Source organism: Urocitellus parryii, chromosome 1 (genome assembly GCF_045843805.1).
Source record: "Urocitellus parryii isolate mUroPar1 chromosome 1, mUroPar1.hap1, whole genome shotgun sequence".
NCBI lineage: Eukaryota > Metazoa > Chordata > Mammalia > Rodentia > Sciuridae > Urocitellus > Urocitellus parryii.
In genome coordinates this window covers 174,545,703-174,568,705 of record NC_135531.1, presented here as the reverse complement: position 1 = coordinate 174,568,705, position 23,003 = coordinate 174,545,703, and the positions used below count along the sequence as shown (strand labels likewise).

The 23,003-nt window shown below is 32.2% G+C and overlaps 1 protein-coding gene across 1 annotated transcript in view; it reads left to right on the top strand.

Moving 5' to 3' along the window:
* Slc35f5 (solute carrier family 35 member F5) overlaps positions 1 to 23,003 on the top strand; it is a 35,408-nt gene that overhangs the window by 5,528 nt on the left and 6,877 nt on the right. The window contains exons 4-12 of the mRNA XM_026397101.2: positions 2,068 to 2,211; positions 4,239 to 4,301; positions 6,047 to 6,128; positions 7,801 to 7,991; positions 13,586 to 13,667; positions 14,583 to 14,670; positions 18,194 to 18,258; positions 20,074 to 20,178; positions 21,391 to 21,550. Of these exons, the coding sequence (XP_026252886.2) occupies positions 2,068 to 2,211; positions 4,239 to 4,301; positions 6,047 to 6,128; positions 7,801 to 7,991; positions 13,586 to 13,667; positions 14,583 to 14,670; positions 18,194 to 18,258; positions 20,074 to 20,178; positions 21,391 to 21,550 (980 nt within the window). The remainder of the gene's footprint in view (positions 1 to 2,067; positions 2,212 to 4,238; positions 4,302 to 6,046; positions 6,129 to 7,800; positions 7,992 to 13,585; positions 13,668 to 14,582; positions 14,671 to 18,193; positions 18,259 to 20,073; positions 20,179 to 21,390; positions 21,551 to 23,003) is intronic.

Sequence of the window (23,003 nt, the reverse complement as noted above, 5' to 3'; positions counted from 1 at the left end):
TTGACAACTGGGAACCCTTTTGGGTTGGCTCTGGGATTCTTTTACTATGACCCAGGAATGGTCCTATTTGCTTTTATTATTATTATTATTTATTTATTTTTAATTCTAATTTGTATATATGATAGCAGAATAAATTACAATTCATATTATACACACAAAGCACAATTTTTCATATCTCTGTACTCAAATTAGAGTCACTCCATTTGTGTCTTTGTACATGTACTTAGGGTAATAACGTCCATCTCATTCCACCGTTTTTTATACCCGCATGCCTTCACCCTTCCCCTTCTTCCCCTTTGCTCTATCTAGAGCTCGTCTAATCCTCCTACACTGTCCACCAATCCCTTTATCAATCATCATCAGAGAAAACATATGGCATTTGGTTTTTTGGGATGGCTAACTTCACTTAGGATTATATTCTCCAACTCCATCCATTTACCTGCAAATGCCATGATTTTATTCTCTTAATGCTGAATAGTAATCCATTGTGTATGTATACTACATTTTCTTTATCCATTCATCAACTGAAGGGAAGCAGGGTTGGTTCTACAGTTTAGCTGTTGTGAATTGTGCTGCCATAAACATTGATGTGGCTGTGTCCCTGTAGTATGCTGTTTTTAAGTCCTTTGGGTATAGACTGAGGAGTGGGATAGCTGGGTCAAACAGAGGTTCCATTACCCATTTTCCAAGGAATCTCCATACTGCTGCACCAATTTGCAGTCCCACCAGCAATGTATGAGTGTACCTTTCCCCCTACATCCTCACCAACACTTAACCTGTTTGCTTTTTGACACAAGATGCTTCAGATTCATTTCCTGCCTCATACCTGAATTTGGTCATTGCATATAGGAATCATGTTTCTTTAGTGCAAAATGGCCTAGAGTTTCTTATTCCTCCTGCTTTGTCATCTTTTTCTATGCCTTTTCAGTGCATATAACTAGGATTATTTTTCCCCTAGAAGACAAAATGGTAAGTTTATACTGATACTTCTAATTCAAAGGAAGATTATAGGTTTTTGTATAGGCACCTAAACTAAACTTCATTTACTTTTCTTCATATACTCTTCTTTGTTGATGATTTCATGTTGTTTCCTCTGGGCTGACCCTTCTTCAGTCCTTCACGCACAGCTCAGGAAGAGTCTCTCAAAAAACTTCTATAACCTTCCTATTCTTTTTCTTTTTGGTGCTTTCATGGCATCCTGAACTTCTATCATTGAACTTTGCACATTATACTGCATTTTCTTTGTATATACCCGGCTTCATGAATGAAGGTTCGAGATGTGAGAAACCACTAGGGAGTTTTGAATTAAAGAGACAAAACTCTAATTACCTTTAAACCAGCTCTAGGATGGCTCCTCCTAGCTCCAGCCTCCAGCCACCTATTGTGGTAGCGAGGCTAGCGAGAGAGAGAGAGAGAGAGAGAGAGAGAGAGAGAGAGAGAGAGAGAGAGAGAAAACACGCCAGGGAGTGGACTTTCATTGGGGAACAAAAAATTCTGGAGAAAATCCCATCCAATGAAGATTAAGGGGGGCAGGGGCGATAATTGGGTCTTAAGGGTAATGTCCAGACACGCCTCTGCACAGACAAGCCCTTGGACCTGAGAAGGGTGGGGAAAACTCTTACACCGCTGTGTCACCCAGCCAGGGAAGTAACCCAAATCACGTGGGAGGATGGCCTCCCACAATGTGTCTTCTCTATTAGATTGTAAACTCCTAAAGGGCAAGAAAGCTTTTTAAAATTTTCTTTAGCCCCTAGCATAGGTCCTTTGCCTAATAGGTTGTTAGTGGATGTTGAAAAAGCTTTTTTTGAATGCTGTTGCTACTTTGTTTAGCAATGTTATCTCTTATAGGTAAAGCAAATGCAATATTCAGAAATGAATATAAAATATTTTTATAATTCCTTTTGGCTTTTCCCATCCAAGTGAACTTCTAAAGTTCTTAGTTTTTATCATTTTCTTATCTGGGTTTATCTAAAGAGATAAAAATCATATAATGGTTTTATTTTATTGTGATGAGTAGTAGAGTTTAAGGTCATCTCATAGTTGTCTATGTAACTTTTTCTTCTGCAGTATGTTTTTACTCAGTACAACAAACCATTCTTCAGCACCTTTGCAAAAACATCTATGTTCGTTTTGTACCTTTTGGGCTTTATTATTTGGAAGCCATGGAGGCAACAGTGCACAAGAGGATTTCGAGGAAAGCATGCTGCATTTGTAAGTTTTAAATTTTATTTGTTGGAGAAGGGTGTATTTTTTCTTTAAGGTCATTCATATTTTAAGTTTGCTAAGTGGGTAATGGTAGAATAGAAGAAAAACCTAATTTTGTCAAACATAAAATTTAATGTACAAAAATCTGAATGTCTATTACTTATTTTGGAAAACCAATGCATATGCTTATAGAAATGCATATACAATGTAGTATATTCTACCATTCAAGGATAACTACTGACAGTATTTTGGCACATATATCCAATCTTTCTTTTCCATTTTATTTTTTATAAAAATGGAATTGTACAGTTTTTGGCCTATTTTGTAACTTACTGTTTCCATTAATAGTATATGATGAAAAACTATATGATTTAGTATTACTAGAACATTTTTGTTAAGTATTTATAATTGTAACAGTTATAAATGTTTATTGTTAAAGATAAATTATAGTAACAAGAATAAGAACAGTCTGTTTATAATTCCACCATCCCAAGATCGCTGTAAATATTTGATTTTATCTATAGTTATATACTTATATGTATTATATTAAAAATTCTGTATAAAAGAAATTGACTTAGTTTTTATCATTTTCTTATCTGGTTGTATTTTATTTATGAGTCATGAAGCTTTCCAGGCAAATAAGTAAAATTTATTACTTTTCCCCTTTTATTTCATTCTCAACATATTTTTCCCACTTTTGCTTTTATATAGTAAGTAGGAATATCCTATACAAATCTATAATTATTGGAATAAATTTCTGAGAGTATAATGCTGGATAAGAGTAATGCCATTTTTAAAGCTCTGATTCTTATTGTTAAATTACCATCTGCAATGTTTGCACTAATTCATATTTTCCTTAGCAATGTATGATATTTAACCCTTACTAAAATCTGAGCAATCTGATATGTTGATAATAATGTATTGTTTAATCTGCATGTTTTGGGTTACCTTTTTACATATTTGTTGGATAGTAGAATTCTTTTGTTTGTTTGTTTTCTATGTCTTGCCCATATTTCTGTTTTCACTCCATTTTAAAAAAATCGATTAAGAGCTTGGTCTCTTATTTTTGAATTGTGTTTTGTCATGTTCTAGTTAGTAGTGTGATCTTGGGCAAGTTATTTAACCTTTTGGGACTTTCAGAGATACTGAAAGGGTATCTGTTGGGGGGGTGAAATGAAATTAACACTGTGTTTTAGTTTGTTTTTTCATTGCTGTGACCAAAAGAGCTGACAAGAATAATTAGTGGAGGAAAAGTTTATTTGTAGGTTCATGGTTTCAAAGGTCTCAGTTGATAGAAGGCTGGCTCCATTCTTTGGGGCTCAAGGTGTGGCAGAACATCTTGGCAGAAGAGTATGGTGGAGGAAAGTGGCTCAGGACATTGCACCAAGAAGGAAAGAGAAAGACCAAACTCAGCTCATCAAATATATACCCCAAAGCCATGCCCCCAGTGATTCACTTCCTCCAGCCACACCTTACTTGCCTTAGTTACCAAATGCCACATTAGAACAGTGATTTTCAAAGTGTGTTCCAGTCCCTGAGATGCATTCAGTGAATCCATAAGGTCAAACGTATTCTCTAACAATACTGTGATATTACTGTCTGTTTAAAACTGACCCACTCATCCTTTCCCTTCTTGAAATAGTATAATAGTTTTGTGAAAAAGGCATAAACTTTAACATTAGGCAACTAACTTGGGTTTTAAAATTTTTTTCCTTTCCCTTTTTTTTATTGATGATATTGAAAATTGAAACCAGATCTTAGCACATGCTAGGCAAGTGCTATATCACTGAACCATGTTCCTAACCCTCTAACTTGGGTTTTAATCCTTGCCCTGATACTTAGATGAAATCTCTTAACCTCTAGTTTATCATAAAGAGAAAACAATAATACCTCCCCTGCAGGGTTGAATACTTGGCATTTGCTGCTGTTAATATTAATAAAATTATATTCTTATAGGTTTATTTTGAATTTTTGGTTCAATTTGTTTGAGCTGTGAGTTTAATTGAATTTTATGTCTTGTTATCTGTATGTAGTTTGCGGATGCTGAAGGTTACTTTGCTGCTTGCACAACAGATACTACTATGAATAGTTCTTTGGTAAGTGTGGCTTTTCTCATTTAGTGTGGCAGGAAGACTCAAACAGCTCTGATAGCACCACAGCTATATTAGGAGACATAGCTCAATATTGGGTGCCCTCTATGAGAGTTGTAATTTGGTACTTTCTTTCCAGGGAGACCTAGGGCCTACAGATAAGCTACCTCTAAAGAGAGGGGGGAAAGGGATATTAGTTAAAGAGTGAAAATAATAAAGGACGATCCTTTGTTTCTTACAAACTTTTCAACTTCGTGCTCACTGTTATCATCATTTGGGAACATATTTTTTTTTGCTTGACATTGAGACTATATAAGCAAATTGTTTATTCATTTATTCCACAATTTTTTTTTAAAGTACCTGATAGGTGTGACGCACATGTTCTAGGTTCTGAAAATATGGCTTATGTTAACTATTTATAATATAATCGAAGAGAATAATGTGTTAAAGTCCATTCTTTTCAGACCATCTCTAAAACATCTCTTTTAAATGCCTTTTTGACAGTACTCCTTTTCAAATGTGAGAAAAATTTTAAAGTCACTGTAAAATGTAATACCTATTTGTGAAGCACTCACTGTCTTGGTGACCTAATTGACAGTACAATCTTTTTGTTTTTTGGTACCATTGGTGCATGCTGAGTAGGTTATTAGATACTATTAAGAGTTTATGAAGTTTGGAGAAAATGTCATTTCTTTTCTCTGGGATCTTAAGCATTGACTGGATAGTTTAATATTATTTACTTTTTCAGTACAAAAGGTGGAGTTGAGATGGCAGCCTTGTTTTTTTAACTACTCTTACATCTTGCTATTATCTCTAAGATAAGTATGTCAAATTGCTTTAGGCCAAATGTTACAAATGAAAAGTTCAATATAACAAAGAGATTATGTCTATTTCCACACCATATTGTCTCTTCATTTACTGAATATGCTTTATTATAAGATTTCTATACCAAGAGTTAAAAGAAAAATTAAAGAAAATTTTAAAATCTACTAATGTTTAAGAAACAGCCTAGTGGGGAATTGTGTTTTAAATATAGACCATCTGAAGAACGTTTGCCAAAACAATTGAGGCATTTAGAATCACCTAAAAATATGGACATTTAGAATCACCTAAAACAATCAGGCAAATATAAATACATATGGTATATTTGATTATCTGTTCATTGTCTACCTTCCCCTTTAGAATATATGATCATTGAGGAAGAGACTTTTGTCTTTTCTCATCCTTATCTCCAGGGCTTAGAACAGTGTCTCACAAGTAGAAGCACAGTATGACAGTATTTTTTTTTTCTTCTTGGGAGACAAGGTATTGTTTATGTTGCCCAGGCTATTCCCAAACTCCTGGGTTTAAGCCAACCTCTTGCATCAGCCTCCTATGTTATTGGGACTACAAGTCTATGTCATTGTGCCCGGCATTCAATATGTATTTTTTAAAAGAATGAATGCAGAGACAGAAGATAATCTGTTAGTTGAGACAAAGGTTTCCTTTTATGTCATTTATGACATTTTATGTCTTACTGTGCCAAAGTTTACATTTCTAAACTTTAAAACTGATTCTTTCCTGTCATTGTACCTGTGTGGATTGGTTTTAAATTTTTAACTTGCATTTTGGCAAAGTCATGTCATATAAACATACTGATTGAAGCTATGTTTTGGATGGTATCTGTGTCTGTTGTACCACTCATTTGTATTTAGCCAATATATTAGCTTTTATTTATGTTTATATTTGTTTCTGTTTATTTTACTTCCCAGAGTGAACCTTTATATGTTCCTGTGAAATTTCATGATCTTCCAAGTGAAAAACCTGAGAGCACAAATATTGATCCTGAAAAGAGTGAGTAAAACTTAGAATTTTATGACTGAGAATGGGTGAAAATTTTGCTTCATTAAAGCCATCCCAGAACATAGTGATTTTGTGGATTGACTAGGCCTGTAGTCTTCTGAAAGTTTGATTGGATCATGAATCTGATACAGGATAGATTTTATATTAATTCAATTGGAAATAATTTCCAAATACCATAAATCTCTATGATTTCATCAAAGTATATAATAAAACACGAATAATTTTCTTTCCAACATGCCCCGAAAGACCCTACTAGTAAATTATAGTAGTTTTTGCCGGTTCTGTGAACTTACTAAATAAAAAATATCAGTTTTAATGAAATATACAATATTTATCCATAAATTCCTTTGCAAAGAATTAATCTATATAAAGAGAAATATTCTGCATACTTGTCTAGGAAAGTAATTCTTATAAGTTGAATATTCCTGAGAAAATTCAAATAAAGTTTTATTATAAATGCTAAAATAGTAATCATACTAAAATCCTGAACCAGGTGATTGTGTATGTATACAAATGCAGAAACTATTTTTTATATTTGATAATGACTCTATTGAAATATAATTTATGTATTATATAATTCATGCATTTAAAGTATACGGTTAAGGGATTTTTAGCATGTTCACATCACTAAATGAACAAACAACAACAGTCAATTTTAGAATTTTTTTTATCACCTGTAAAGAGAGTTTGTACCTTTTAGCCATAAACCCTAACACCTATCTCCTCAGCCATAGCCAACCACAATTTTACTTTCTGTCTCTGGATTTGTCTATTCTAGACATTTTATATAAATGGAATCATATAATATGTGGCTTTTTGTGGCTGGTTTCTTTCACTTGGCATAATATTCTTGTTCATGTTTTCATTTGTAACCAGTTAGTGCTTCATTTTTAATGGTGGAATAACATTCCATCTATATGTATATACTATAGTTTGTTTATCCATTCTTTAGTTGATGGACATTGGATTCTTTCAATCTTTTGGCTATAATGAACTGTGAGTATTTGTGTACAAGGTGGCTTTTTATTTTTTGATAGATAAGTTTTCATTTATCTTGGATATATATGATTGCCAGGTCAAATGGTAGCTCTGATTTACACTTTGATGAACTGCCGTGCTATTTTCCAGAGTGGCGGTGCCATTTACATTCCTATAAGCTTTGTATAAGTGTTTTGCTTTCTCCGCATCCTTGCCAGATGTAGTTATTTCTCTTTCTTATTCTGCGCATCCTAGTGAGTATGAGTGGTGTTTCATTGTGACCGAAATCCTTATTGGATTTCACTGGATATGTATTTCATTGGAGAAATCTGTATTCAAATACTTTGCCCATATTTTGTCTTTCTGTTATTGAGTTGTGAAAATTCTTTATCTATTCTAGACACAAGTCCTTTGTCAGATACTTGATTTGTCAGTATTTAAATGCAGAAACTTTGAATGTTGGTCTCATTTAAAATTTTTAACAACATTTTATAGATAAAATCATTTGTTCCTGTTAACTCTTGAGTAAACAAAACTACTCGAGGTAATAATATAACTGGTTTTCTTTGTCTTACTCTGATTATAAATGAACTAAATAATATGCGTTTATTATTAAAAACTAAAACTGGCTTTTGTTGGACGAAAGGATACATTTAATGATTTTGTACTATGATTTTTTTTTAAGCTCCCAAAAAGTCTCGGGTAAGGTTCAGCAATATTATGGAGATTCGACAGCTCCCATCAAGCCATGCATTAGAAGCAAAGTTGTCTCGCATGTCATATCCTACTGTGAAAGAACAAGAATCCATATTGAAAACTGTGGGGAAACTGACTGCAACTCAAGTAGCAAAAATTAGCTTTTTTTTTTGCTTTGTGGTAGGTCTTTTCTTTATTATATATTTGGCACTTCATTTTTTAGATGGTATATATACCAACAATGTAGTGTTGAAGTATAACGCTATTAGTCTGTCACTTTAAGCAGCTAACAGCATCGGGGGAGTAGAATATTAAAGTTAGTAAATGTTAGTCACACTTCAAAGAATTGGAAAGTCAATAAATCCTATAATATTATATCTATTCATATACATATACATATATATGCGTATATGAACAGTTTGGGAAGTTCCTTAGAATGTCTTTCCATTGTTTTAGGGTCAGAAATACGAATAGAATTATTTTACACTGTGATGTATATTAGGGCTGTTGAGTAAACATCCAGATAAGGGTTTATTGTATGCTTTGATTTTTTTCAGATTTCTGCAGTTTTACTTTAAATTGATGTTAAGGGCTGTCAAATATTATTTCAGCAAGTACTGGTAGTGAATATTTCTATAGAATTTTGGTAGTATCATTTATAGTGTGTTATTTTAATATAGAAACTGAAAATTGTACTTAAGATTTCATATAGAATAATGATGTAATAACTAAAGTATTATTATTTTGGGCTAAACTAGGGTTAGAGACTTGTCTGAGTGAGAACTCCAAAGTATAGAATTAAAAAAATTAATTTCAGGGCTACTTTGTATATACATATCATTGAAAGTATTTGAATCCAAGGTTGTTTAATCTTTTACGATTCAGATTTATACTGAGCGTTGTAAAGCACTAGTGTGTGCCAATGTACGTATAATTGAAATGATTGTTATTTCCTAATTTTGTGTCCTGGTTCCACTCAGTAGCCCATTTTTGTCCATTCCCTGGCCAAATAACTTCAATTTAAGTGATATCTTGATTAAAATATTCTGTTGCATAATCAAAGGAAAATCTTTGAGAATTGTAATCTGCTAATTACATATGTAATAAAAATAATTCCAAGGCTTATATTTTGGGGTTATGTTATTAGTTGTGATTTTTGTTTGCTTGTTTTAAATAACTGTAAGGCAGACTAAAATTTATTAATTATATGTTTCCCTTCCAAGGAGACCTTAGGTGACGTGTGATAAAAGCATTTATAAGATAAAAGTTAAAACAAAGGTACAAAGATAAGAGCCAGTTAAATATGTACTAGGGGTAGGAGCTGGCTGTGGAGTAGGATGTTATATTAATAACTTTAGTTTAATGCTACTTAAGGTGGGCATAGTGTAGGCAAAGTGACAGTATGGCAAAAAGGAAAATCTTTGAGTTAAACACAGCTTATTGTCTCATAAAAGAAAAGATTTACCTTCCTTGGATAAAGCAAACTTTGTCTTAACATTAAACATGGAGAGAAATGTACTGTGATGATAGGTTCCAAGACCCCTAGTGGTCTGAAGCCATGGAGAGTATAGCACTATGTGTACTGTTTTTTTTTTTTCTCTACATACATATGTTTCATAAAATAAAATAAGCACAGTAGGTAGTTAACAACAACAATAATAAAATAGGACAATTACAAAGATACACTTTAAATAAAAGTTATTTAAAACTTATGAATTGTTCATTCTACAATTCTCCATTTAATACTTTTGGACTGTGGTTCACCACTAGTAATTAAAACTGGAGAGTGAAACCATGAATAAGAAGAGACTATTGTAATATGTAAATTCTTACATATTATACTATTATGTAATATATTACCACTGTTCTTATGTATCATCACTATTCTGTACAGCAGGTTTAGAGATATGTGCAGATAATACCCTTTTTAAAGAATTTTTAAAAAAATTATAGTAAAATATAATTTTAAGCTTATCATTTTTACCATTTTTAATGTTAACTGATATTACATATATTCACATTTTTGTGTAACATCCATCTATAGAACTTTTTGTTTAATTATAAAACTGGAACTCTATTTATTAAATAATACCTCTTCATTCCTACTTCCTATCTCTGGCAATTACCATTGTGCTTTCCATTTCAATGAATCTGACTAGTCAAAATATCTGTCATGAGTGGAATCATACAGTATTTGTCAGTATTTGACTGCTTTATTTCACTTAGCATAATGTCCTTTAAGTTCATCCATATTGTACCATATGTCAGAATTTCTTTTGAAGGATGATTACTATTCCATTGTATAGCTGTACCACATTTTATTCATTCTTCTGTCAGTAGACACTTGGGATACTCCCATCTTAACTACATTAAAAAAAAAATCAACCTGAAATACATGTTGTTTTTTAGTAAAGGAATTTCTATAGGAAGTCAGAATAATATAGTCCAGGTATATAGCTTTTTGGAAACCTGACTTGATAGAATGATAAGCCTAGATAAGATCAAGAATAATGCTGTTCAGTAGAAATATAACATGAGCCTCAAATGCTGGCCACATAAATAACTTTAAATTTTTTAGGAAACAAATTTTTTTAAAAGATAAAAAAACCCCAAAAACCTAGAGGTGTTAATTTTAATGCTATATTTTAATTTCATGCACTATATATGAAATATTTCAATGTGTTATCAATATAAAAATTATCAATGAGATAGTTTATATTTTTTGTATTACTATTATTTTCTAAAACTAGTGTGTATTATACCCCAAATACGTTTCAGTTCAGACTAGCCAATTTCAGTTGCTCAATAGTCACCTGTGGCTTATGTCTAATTTATTGGACAGAACAGGTCAAAATATTGGTACATTTTCCCATTTTCTTTGAATATCTTTTGTCTTATTTGGACTTAATGGTACTATTTTTTTTTCTGTAAAATATTATTTAGGTTATATTGACTTTATCAAGACTATCTCCTATTACATATCCAAAGGAAATGAAATCTGTATCTTAAAGAGATCTATACCTCCATGTTCCTTGAGTACCTCCATATTCACATCAGCTAAGATAATGGGAAAACCTAAGTGTCCATTGAAGGATGGATAAAGAAAATGTGTATGTGTGTGTAATATATGTAGCTCTATATATCAAATATATGTGTATACATTTATTTATATACACACAAACACACACAATGTAATATTTTTCATTCACAAAAAAGGAGGGCATACCATCATTTGCAACATGGATGAACCTGGAGGACATTGCTAAGTGCAATAAGCCAGGCACAGAAAAATATACATTTGATCTCTCTTACAAGTGGACTCTAAAAAATTTGAAGTCAGAAAAGCAGAAAGTAGAATGGTGGTTGTAAGGGACTGGATAATAGGGAAATAAGGAGATATTGGTCAAGGGGTAAAAATTTTTAATTATAAGATAAATAAGTTCTGGAATTCTAATGTACAGCGTAGTGATTATAGATAATAATACTGTATTGTTTACTTGAAATTTGATAAAAACAAATTTAAGTGTCAAGATCATTTACACACATACACACATATACACACCATGCTAACGATGGGTAGTGATGCTAATTAATTGGTAATCAGTAAACAACCTGTATTTATCAAATCATCATGTATACTTTGAGTACAATTTTTGTCAAGTAGCTTTTAAAAGACAATTAAGATAATTATTATCCTTTCAGATAATTTAAAAATGAATTACTGTTGTAACTTTTTTTGTTCTATCCACAGTATCACAAGGAAAAAAAATACTATTTTCCATGTAATATGCTTATCTTTTACATTGAAATAAGTAAGATTTCAAAGGGAATAAAGGCTTGTACTTATCTTATTAAAGCAAATTTTCTTAGATAAACAAAAAACAAAAATTAATTACTATTCATGAAATAATGAATATATAAATTATTTGCTACAATTATTAGTAAGATATTTTCTTCAGTTCTGGAATAATAATATGATTATTATTGTATGGAAATTTTTTATTGGAGGATAGTGGAGATGTGTCTTTTTTTTGTGATGAGGGTGCCTTGGGCTTGAGAGGGAATAGGAAGGTCTTTCTGGAAGGAGTTTGTAGCTAGTGAAGACTTCTTAAGATCTTTGAATGCCTGCCACCATAGGGATTTGTTATTTCCCTACTTTGCATTTGTAGGAGCCAGTGAGATTGGTTGGGTAATGAGTACAATATTTAAGTATTAAGGTAATAAGAGAAGTGGGTCAGGAAAACTAATTATCATCCTATAAGCAGATGTTCTTGCAGAAAATCTCCAAAAGATAATTAAGGGCAGACTCTGCCTCTTTTCTAGCATTTTCAATTATAGGCAGATTGTAGCTCCTATTTTCATGTATGTTTGATATTTCACATCTTACCAGTTGGTAATCATTTTCTTATTTAGATAATCGAGTGAAATTATCCAAGAAGCCAGGATTACAAATTAGAACCACTTTTGCACAGTTTCACTTTGGCTTTAGCCTTCAGCACAGTGTAGATCAAATGCAGACTACTGCACTCTCAATCATTTGTACCTTTTGGTGCCTAAAATTATGTATCTCTGGTGCTTTGAAGTGAAAATACTAATAATTTTACTACTTATTTCACTGCAAGTCCTGAGATAATTCAAAAGATGTCTCTCCCTAAATAGAGGCAAGTTCTTTGGTGGACTAATTCTTCCAGTCAGTCTATGTAAGTAACTTACTGGAAACAGACTAGCAGTTACTTTGCTTTAATTAGTTGATTGGGCAATCAACATCTTAGAATGTACTTTTGTCACACTCACACACATTGGTACAAAATGGTAGGTCCTAAGAATATTCATAATAGCATTGTTTAAAATAGTTTAAAAAAAGTGTCCACTCACCCCCACACCTCCGCAAAAAAAAAAAAAAAAATATCAGTGAAAGTAGATGAACTTTGGACGTATACACACCCTAGGGTTCAGCAAAAGGAGGTGTTATTTCTCATTCCTTAACTCAGAGCAGACAGATGTTTGGGAATGTAAGGGTATCCTAAACACAGATGTGCAAAGGAAAGAAAAATGAAAAGTCCTCATAGTTAGAAAACTTCCTTCACTGTATACAAAGTTACAAGAGCTTTTTGGGTTCTGTCTCTAAATGGAGAACCAGAGAAACAGTCACAATTAGCCAATGACAGTTTTCATAGTATATTTTTAATTTTCCAAAGTAAATATAATATAGCCTCTTATGTATCAGTTTAGCTGTCTAGCTGTTTACATCCATCTCCATGGGCATCATCAAATTTATTAGAGTTTTCATTATGTTTTTCATCTGTATATACTTTAATGTTTGAGAATTTTCCCAAATTCACATTTGATTTAGATAAACTTAGATTGCTGACTGTACTTGAATAAAACAAGTTTTTAAAGTTGATGATACTCAGTTTTATCCTCATATTAAAAGCTGAATACTAATTTTTTTCTAACTTTTGTTAATTTGTAAGGGAAATTGGATAGGGAGTGATTGGGTTTTTGTATCTTTCTTTTTTTTTTTTGAACCTGGGGATTGAGCTCAGGGCTTTCAGGCAAGCATTTTACCACTGAGCTACATCCAAGTTCCCCTACTTATTATACATTTTTGTCCCTTTTTGGGGGTCTGTGATTTTTCATCATTATACAAAGTGGCTTCTGAAAACCTCTTATAGTAACAGTTTTGAGGAGGAGGAGAAAAAAAGGGGACTGTAAATTGTAACGACAGATGTAAGCATGTCTCTCATTAGAGTTCACTTTTTCTTTTTCTTTAGTGGTTTTTGGCAAATTTGTCATACCAAGAAGCACTTTCAGACACACAAGTTGCTATAGTTAATATTTTATCTTCAACTTCTGGTAAGAAATTTGTATTATAAATTGAATATATATTGAATATATATATGATATATATGTGTGTATATATTTCTATTTGTTATTTCATTAGTTCTAATGTACATTAGTATATTATAACTCCTTCTTAATATTTGTAGTTTTCTTCCTTAGTTTTGGGCTATTTATATTTCTTCAAATACTTTGCTTTTTTTATGCAGAAGTATATTAAAAGTTTTATAGGCTGGTTCTTTGTATTGTAGGTGTTTTATCCTGTACATTTCCTTTCAAGGATCTTTTTCTGGAATCTTTGGCTAAATGTAATTGCTTATTTCAGAACTGTAATTTGCACTATGGTAGGTGTTTTATTTTTAAAATTGAACCACCTTCCAAATCTAGGAGATAAAAGAAGTATTTTTGAAGCTGTAAAAATAACTTCAGTACACAGGCTCAATTATGATGAGGTTCACAATATGTGGCTTTGAATGTTCAATTTAACTCTTTTATTAGCATAAAAATGGCCAGGCACATGGATCATGTCTGTAATTCTAGCTACTTGGGAGGCTGAGGCAGGAGAATCACAAGTTTACTTAGAAAGACCCTGTCTCAAAATAAAAAACAAAAGGGCTAGGGATGTAGTTCAGTGATAAAGCACCCCTGGATTTAATCCCTAGTACAGGGGTAGAGGGGATGAAAGAAAAAGGAAAAAGAAATAGGACTATTCTTGGTTTCTGTTGTTGAAATAAACACTGTTTTGTTTAGAGGCTATTTTATTGTCTTGAAACATTTTTAGCCTAGGTAACTGCAGATCTCATTCTTAGTTATTTAAATATCACACACACACAAAATCTGGTTTACTTATTTAAACAATGTACTTGCTGTTAAGTAATGTTGACAGTATTTAAGTTCATTTACTTTTTTTTGGTCCTTTTCTCCTCATAGGACTTTTTACCTTAATCCTTGCTGCAGTGTTTCCAAGTAACAGTGGAGATAGATTTACTCTCTCTAAACTATTAGCTGTCATTTTAAGGTAAGAATATAGTGTAAGTTAGTTTACTCTGTTTAAAAATGTGATGTTGAAAATATTTTTGGTTGTGATACAGGATAGTTTATTTTACACAGCAACACAGGCAAAGAGAGAGGAGGATAAAGAAGGTTTAAATGGACTTTATGCTACCCCATATCACATGCTAGAGCAGTTTTCCAAATCTTCCTGGGTAGAGTAACCAGAGGGAAGCATCCCCAAACAGTATTGGTTTCCATTCATAAAATTGTAGACTTACTAAGTATTATGCTGAGATTCACATTTAACTTAAGGTGCCAATGTAGTCATTATATCTTCCCAAGTATCTGTTTCATTTTCCTAAGGCAAGTGCCCTTTTTTGTTTTGGCTTAGATTTCTCCTCCTGCTTCTGGAAATCTAACATTTTGTCTTTTCTAATTGTTTCAACCTCCAGTGATTTCTTACTTACTTTCTATATAATTCATTTGGAAATTCTTTATTACTTGCACTGCAGGAGTATTGTCAGTAACTATACTTAAATCTTTATTTAATTCTTTGTATGTTTCTTTTGTCTTCCCTTCTGAATTGTAAACCTTTGAAGGCTGAAGTCTTGTTTTATACTTCTTTGTGTCACCAAAGCCCTAACACTGAGCTTTGCCCATAGACTTTACTTAAAAAAGATTTGTTGATTTGATAAAGTTATTATTTTTGTGAGAGAAAATTAGAAAGCAAAGAAGGGAGCAGAATGATTTAATGGCAAAAGTAGTGCCATTACTTCAAATCTGTCAGAGCTGGGATTGAATCAGAGCTCTGTCATTTGCCCTTGAGCAGTTCTCTTAAACTTTGAGAGGGTTTCCTAGTTGAGAAAATCATGAAAACATTACCTGCTTTTCAACCTTGTTTTAAAGTTTGGCAATGTAAAGAAAGTGACTGTCCTAGAGACTGATAGTTGGCAATCACATAAGACTGGTAGTTCTTGCTATATGTTTTTCTTTTTAAATATCTTCCTAGTTGTAGGTGGACACAATACCTTTTATTTATTTATTTGTATGTGGTGCTGAGGATCTAACCCAGTTCCTCACATGTACTAGGCAAGTGCTTTGCCTTTGAGCTACAACCCTAACCCCATGTTTTTCTTTTAAATATAAAGGAAAGTTGACTGTGATAGTTTCTTTTTTTTTTTTAAATATTTATTTATTTTAGTTTTCGGCGGACACAACATCTTTGTTTGTATGTGGTGCTGAGGATCGAAACCCGGGCTGCACGCATGCAAGGCGAGCACGCTACCGATTGAGCCACATCCCAGCCCAGACTGTGATAGTTTTATTGAGTAGTCTGGTTGACTCAACTAGCTTGCCATTTAGACTTTATAGTCATCAGGAATTTATTCTTTTGCATGGTTGGCAAGTGTTTAAACAAGCGTGTTTTTATTTTGGGCAAATACAATGTATTTGTATTGGGGAAGTAAATGAGGTTTTATTAAATTTTATTTCAACTATGTGCTAATTTCTAAATTTTCTTAGCACTACTTAATAAAGAAAGGTTCAATAATGGAAGGGATGGATATGAAATGTTGAACTTGAAAGTATTTTTACAGTCTGTTACTCCTTTTCAATAAAATAAGTCTAGAAATGGGGTTGGGGTTGTGGCTCCGTGGTACAGCGCTTGCCTAGCATGTGTGAGGCCCTGGGTTCGATCCTCAGCACCACATAAAGATAAATAAGTAAAGGAATTGTGTCCATCTACAACTAAAAAAAATATTTTAAAAAAATATAGGTCTAGAATAGAGACTGGCAAACTAAGGTAGACTATCTGCCATTTATAGTTTTTGCTTTTGTGGTGCCGAGGACCTAACCCAGGGATTTGCATGCACATGCTAGGCAAGAAGTTTACTACTGAGCTTCATCCCCAGCCCTGCCATTATTTGCTAATAAATGAAGTTGTATTGGAACACAGCCGTTCTCATTTATTTGCTTACCGTCTATGACTGATTTAGGGCCACAGCAGCCAAGATGAATTCTAACAGAAAGCATATGGCTCACAAGTCTAAAATATATATTTTCCGTCCCTAAAGAGAGTTTGCTTGACATGTTGTCTAGATAAGTTGATACTTAGAAATATTTTGTATATTATATGTTCTTACAAACACTGTATTAAACATTGTTTAACACTTTGTTTTTGAACTGGCTTTAATGAGATTGACTTTCTGAGGTTATGAGAGTAATTTGACAGAGCAATAGACTTGAAGGATATCTTCTGATGAGCCAAGAAATCTCATTTCACCACTTATAATCCAATAAGTTCCATCTTCATCACTAATTTTGAGATCTTGGGCAAGTTTTTTTTTTTTTTTAACCTCTTTGCCTATTTCTTCATCATTAAATTGGGGATGATGGTAATAGAATTTGTCTCATAGTATTATGAGGATTAAATGAATTAAAACTTCTAGATAATGCTAAGTGAAGTTAGCCAATCCCAAAAAACCAAATGCCGAATGTTTTCTTTGATATAAGGAGGCTGATTCATAATGGGATAGGGAGCAGGAGCATAGGAGGAATAGACTAACACTAGATAGGGTAGAGGGTTGGAGGGGAAGGGAGGGGGCATGAGGTTATTAATGATGGTGGAATGTGATGATCATTATTATCCAGAGTACAGTATGAAGACACAAATTGGTGTGAATATACTATATATACAACCAGAGATATGAAAAATTGTGCTGTATGTGTGTAATAAAAATTGTAATGCATTCCACTGTCATATATAAATTAAAAATAATATAGTCTTATTTTTATCTATTAAAATCACATATATGAATATACCACAGTAAATCTCCACATCATATATAACCATGAGACTGGAATCCTGATTAATATTTGTATAAATATGTCAAAATATATTCTACTGTCACGTATAACTAAAAAGAACAAATCTCTGCAACATGTACACTCAGAAAAATGAGAAATTATATTCCATCTATGTATGAATATCAAAGTACATAAATGCATTCTACTGTCATGTATAACTAATTAAAACAAAAATTTAAAAAAAATCATGGGATTAATGGAACTATTTACAAATGAAAGGATAGCTTACTGTTAATTTAGGTTTTACTAGTAAACAATAATAGTGCCATTACTGTATTTATTTGGGTTTAATTTATTTATACCTTCAAAAACAAAGATGAGCAGGGGGATAACAATTTAGTTTATTTTTCTGTAATTGAAAGATAGTCACACCGGGTTGCCTGTGTTTCATTCTCAGCTATGTGATATTGGTCGAGTTATTTCATCTCTTTTTTTTTTTCTCATGTAAAATGGGAATGGCAATAGTAATATCTTCCTTATAGGGCAATAGTAGGCATTTTATAGTACAATTTTTGTACTATCCTATTCTGATAGTATTGTTAGCTTTTAATCACTAAATTCTTTGACACTTTTATCCAAAGTTGAGATTAGTCATGATCACTTATAAATCATTTGTATCTTTATGGTTAGTCTCTTAAGGAGTATATTATTTTGTTCATCGCTTATGTCTCTTATTCTCATAGCATTGGCGGTGTTGTTCTGGTAAACCTGTCAGGGTCTGAAAAATCTGCTGGAAGAGATACAATAGGTAAGTTCCTGACTTGATTCTCTGTTATAGTAAAAAAGTAAATTTTGTGTTTATTGTCATGCATGCACACACATGCATCCTCCTTTTTAATATTTTCCTTTGGAAATAGCAAAATGCAAAATAGTTCACATAATTCTTATATAACCTTCACCCAAATTCTCCAGATATTAACAACTTATATAAATATACCACAGTTACAAAAGTTCATTGATTATAATACTTTTATCTACTCTGTAGATCCATTTTAAATTTACTCATTTTTTCCATTAATATTCTTTTGATCCAGGATCATTTGTTGCATTTACTTGTGATAGCTCCTTAGTTTCCTTTAATCTGAAACTGTACTACAACCTTTTTATCTTTCATGACCTTGACACTTTTGAAGGGTACTGTTCAGTTGTTTTGAACTGTGTCCTTCAGTATGTGTTTGTTTGGTAGTTCCTTGTGGTTGAATTGAGTTTGTGTGATTTTTGGTAAGACTATCATGACCATAATATTGTTACCTGATCTGATCAGTGTATTTTGTGTGATGACACATGATGTTGATTTTGCCCATTATTAGTATACTAATTTTAAGGTGGTGTCTGATAGGGTGCTCCAATGTATAGTTATTAATTGTTCCCTTTTTAGGGAATAAGCATCTTGTGAGGAGATACTGTGAGTCCATGCTATCATACTTTCACCCACTAATTTATTCACTGTTGGTCCTTCCCTAAAAGTTACTCCCTGGTGAACACTTTGTTTTTTTGATCCTTTGCCTAGATTTAACAAAAACAAAGGTATATCAGAACCCAGCTTAATGGTTTCCTTCAATATTTGAAATTTATTGAATAGAGCAATGTTTTCCAAACTGTTCCTGGTTATTACTCTGTGAACTGTGTGCCTTGTACTGCTTCACCTCTCTCTCTCTGAAGCTTCTTTAGTACCTGAGGCAATACATGTGTTTGTGTGTCCCAAGATTTTGTTGACAGGTCTTTTTCCCATTGCTTAAAAAAAGGTTTGAAACTAATTTTGAAATAGATTTAATAATACATTGGCCTTTTGAATAATTGATTAAAGTACTGAGTGGTCAGTTGACAGAAGCACATCATTTACTTGTTTTTAAAAGCTTAATTTTTCAAGAGTTAAAGAAAAGACCCACTATTTATTATGCACATACTGTGTGCTCCACATTAAATTAGGTATTTTGGAACATTTATAAATTGTGTGTTTATAGTGTTTGAGCTGTTCTTGATTTGAAATAGAATATAAGATTATGAAAATAAAATTACTAGATAAAAAATATTTAATTGTTAAATTAATTGTTAAATATTTAATTGTTAAATTCTCTAAAACAGAAGACAAACAGGTTGGAAATTCAGCAGAGTAGTGGGAGGATGCCTTGTGGAATAGGTGGGACTTTAACAGAACCTTGAAAATGGGCATGGTAGTGGAATATATATTAGAAATGATACATGGGTTGAGAAAAACTATATTAAGCTATAGCTTAGGGTAGAAGCATTTGTTAAGTTGGTCAGTAAAGTGTCCAAATTGTTTATGTAGGGAAACAAAGTATGCATTTCAAAATTAAAATGAAATGTTACTAATATGAAATTTATTGTTAACACATAAGTGGTTATTTCATTGAAGTGAATGCTTTTGCATTATTTGCTTACTTGATACCTTCATGTTCTACTGGAGGACATGGATGGGATGAGTTATACCATATATTTTAATTTTTGTATTCCCACATTATTCAATTTTAAATAAGTGTATATGGAATTAGTTAATGGAATGAATGGGTATTTTAAATAATTATATTGTTTTTTTTTATAGGTTCCATTTGGTCTCTTATTGGAGCCATGCTTTATGCTGTTTATATTGTTATGATTAAGAGAAAAGTAGACAGAGAAGATAAGCTGGATATTCCAATGTTCTTTGGTAAGAATATAGTCAACTATGAGACTGTTTACTTTAAATGTTTATTTAAGATTTTACTTTCGTGTTTTGGAAGGAAAAGGGAAGTTTTTTCTTTATAATCTTAATGTTCACATGTACATTGTTTTATATAAATGTAATTTCTATAATAATAATAGCTAAGTTTATTAAGTGCCTACTATATGGCAAGCAAGCATTTTGCTTTATCTTCTCAGCAATATATTATTATTTCATATTTATAGACTGGAAAACAAAGGCTTCAGAAAGGGTTCTCCTCATCTTGCATAGGATTTACATTACTAGCAAATGCCAGAGTGGGGTGGTCAAACTATGGAGCACAAACTTTTAACGGTTACATAGCATAACTTTTTCTGCTAAGTGGTCAGTCTGTACTTATTTCCCTTGTTGAATAGCTATTTGCCATATATGTGTTATCTCACCAACTAGTGGGAAGGCAGGAACAAATAATTTTTTGTTCTTCAGAACTTTCCACCATTATTCCTAGTATAGCACAGGTGCTTAAAAAGTAAGTGCAACTTAAATCAGAGAGCAAACCATCTGATTCCTTATGATCAATTTAAGTTGAATAAACACACACACACACACACACACACACACACACACACACACACACACACACACATATCCCTACCAGTTAATTCTTTTAAGTTCTAGGATGCTATATTATTAAGGTTAACAACCCTTTGTTTTTAATTGTCTTAGTGATTTATTCCATAGTAGTTGCTCCCTTACAATGTGAATCATTGAACTTCACAGGTGGTGGTCACCAGTTGTTTGAATAGCTTAATCTAGTATTGCTCATTCACAAAATTGACTTAAAAACAATCCAATAAGATGGGCATGGTGGTGTATACCTGTAATTACAGTGACTTGGGAGGCTGAGGCAGAAGGATTGCAAGTTCAAGGCTTACTTCAGCAATTTAGTGAGACCATCTCAAAATAAAAAATGAGAAGGATTGTAAAGCCCCTGGGTTTGATCCCCAGTACCAAAAATGAAAAAAGGAAGGAAGGAAGGGAGGGAGGGAGGGAAGGAGGGAGGGAGGGAGAACAGCTAACAGAGTTGTAGTTACAGAAACCTATTGGAATCCTTTGTACAAATTCTAATCTTTTTAAATTTTAGAGTATAGAGTTTGGAAAATTGATACAAATCACAATTTTAACTTTTGTCTTTTTTTTTTTTTTTAACATACTTAGGTTTTGTAGGTCTGTTTAATTTGCTACTCCTGTGGCCAGGTTTCTTTTTACTTCATTATACTGGATTTGAGGACTTTGAGTTTCCAAATAAAGTAGTATTAATGTGCATTATTATTAATGGCCTTATTGGAACAGTTCTTTCTGAGTTCCTGTGGTTGTGGTATGTATTATTTATTCTCCTATGTTAGTTATTTTTATTGACTTTTAGATAGTTTAAGTATTTATTTTTCTTCTGTCTTTCTGTAGTCCCTCCTGTGCACCTTTCTCCCACACACACTTATTTTTTTTTTTATTGGTTGTTCAAAACATTACAAAGCTCTTGACATATCATATTTCATACTTTAGATTCAAGTGGGTTATGAACTCCCATTTTTACCCCGTATACAGATTGCAGAATCACATCGCTTACACATCCACATTTTTACATAATGCCATATTACCATACACACTTATAATTAATTGAATGTATTAGCTCCGTTATATCATGGACTTTAATTTTTAACTTCTTGGTGCCCACTGCAAAGAGTAGTGTCTTACACATAAAAGGAGCTTAAAAATACTTGCAGAATAATGAATGTTTAGATATGTAAATGAATGAATAGGAATGTTCTAAATTTGTAAAAGTATTTAGAATGTTATGCAAATGAAAGTAGTCATTATTTAGTGGGCATCCAAACTTAGGAGATGTGTGTACCGAGTATGAATTTATGAATTATGAGAATATAGAGGATGTTGCTTTACTTAAGAGACTTTGAAGTATCTGTTTTGTTCTTAAGCTTTTTTGTTTTATTTATTCATTCTTAAGATCTTTTATATGAGTAAGTTCGATAGGCATACCATAATTGAATTGAGATGTTGACATTTTAATATATTTGAATATTTTACGTTAGTTAATATGTTGATATGTGATAACTGGCTTACAGTAACTTTGAACACAGTATTATAGAGTTTGTGAGACCTTTCAAATACAGTTTTATACTTTGTCCTGTTTCTGTCCAATAGGAATTTTAAAAGAAATATAAATTATATTTAAACTCCAAAATTACTTTCATTACATACAAGTGAAACTGCTGGCTAGTTTTCCCTTGCGGAAGACTACAACAAAAGTAACCTTTTCCATGAAGTCTTCTTTAGCACTCTGCCTATACTCTACTTCCACCTCTGCCCAGTTAAGGAAATGGCTGTTTTGTTGATAATATTCCATACTCACTCCTTTTTGTGTAGTACTTAAACATTTAGTTTGTTGTCTAGTAATTATGTACTTTTTTCTGGTCTAAAACTCTTTGATAGCAGAATTCATTTACTAGTTCATTGTTCTTTCATTACATGCATTTTAAATGCTGTTTTTTAAATCTGAAATATTAATAGATGACAAAAGGATTCAAACATTAGCTAAATAAAGAAAAGCTAGATTAAGTTAAATAAGTTTTTTAATGAAGTCATTTTAAAAAATAATTCTTTGCATGGTAAATATCAAAAAGTATGTGCTAATTTTAAGAAATGATAATTACTCATCTGACCATGAACCCTCTTTTTACAGAGCAGCTCGTGAGTAGTATGAACACTAGTGGAAACATTAGTATTTGTGTTCCCTCTCATAAGTAGGAACTAAT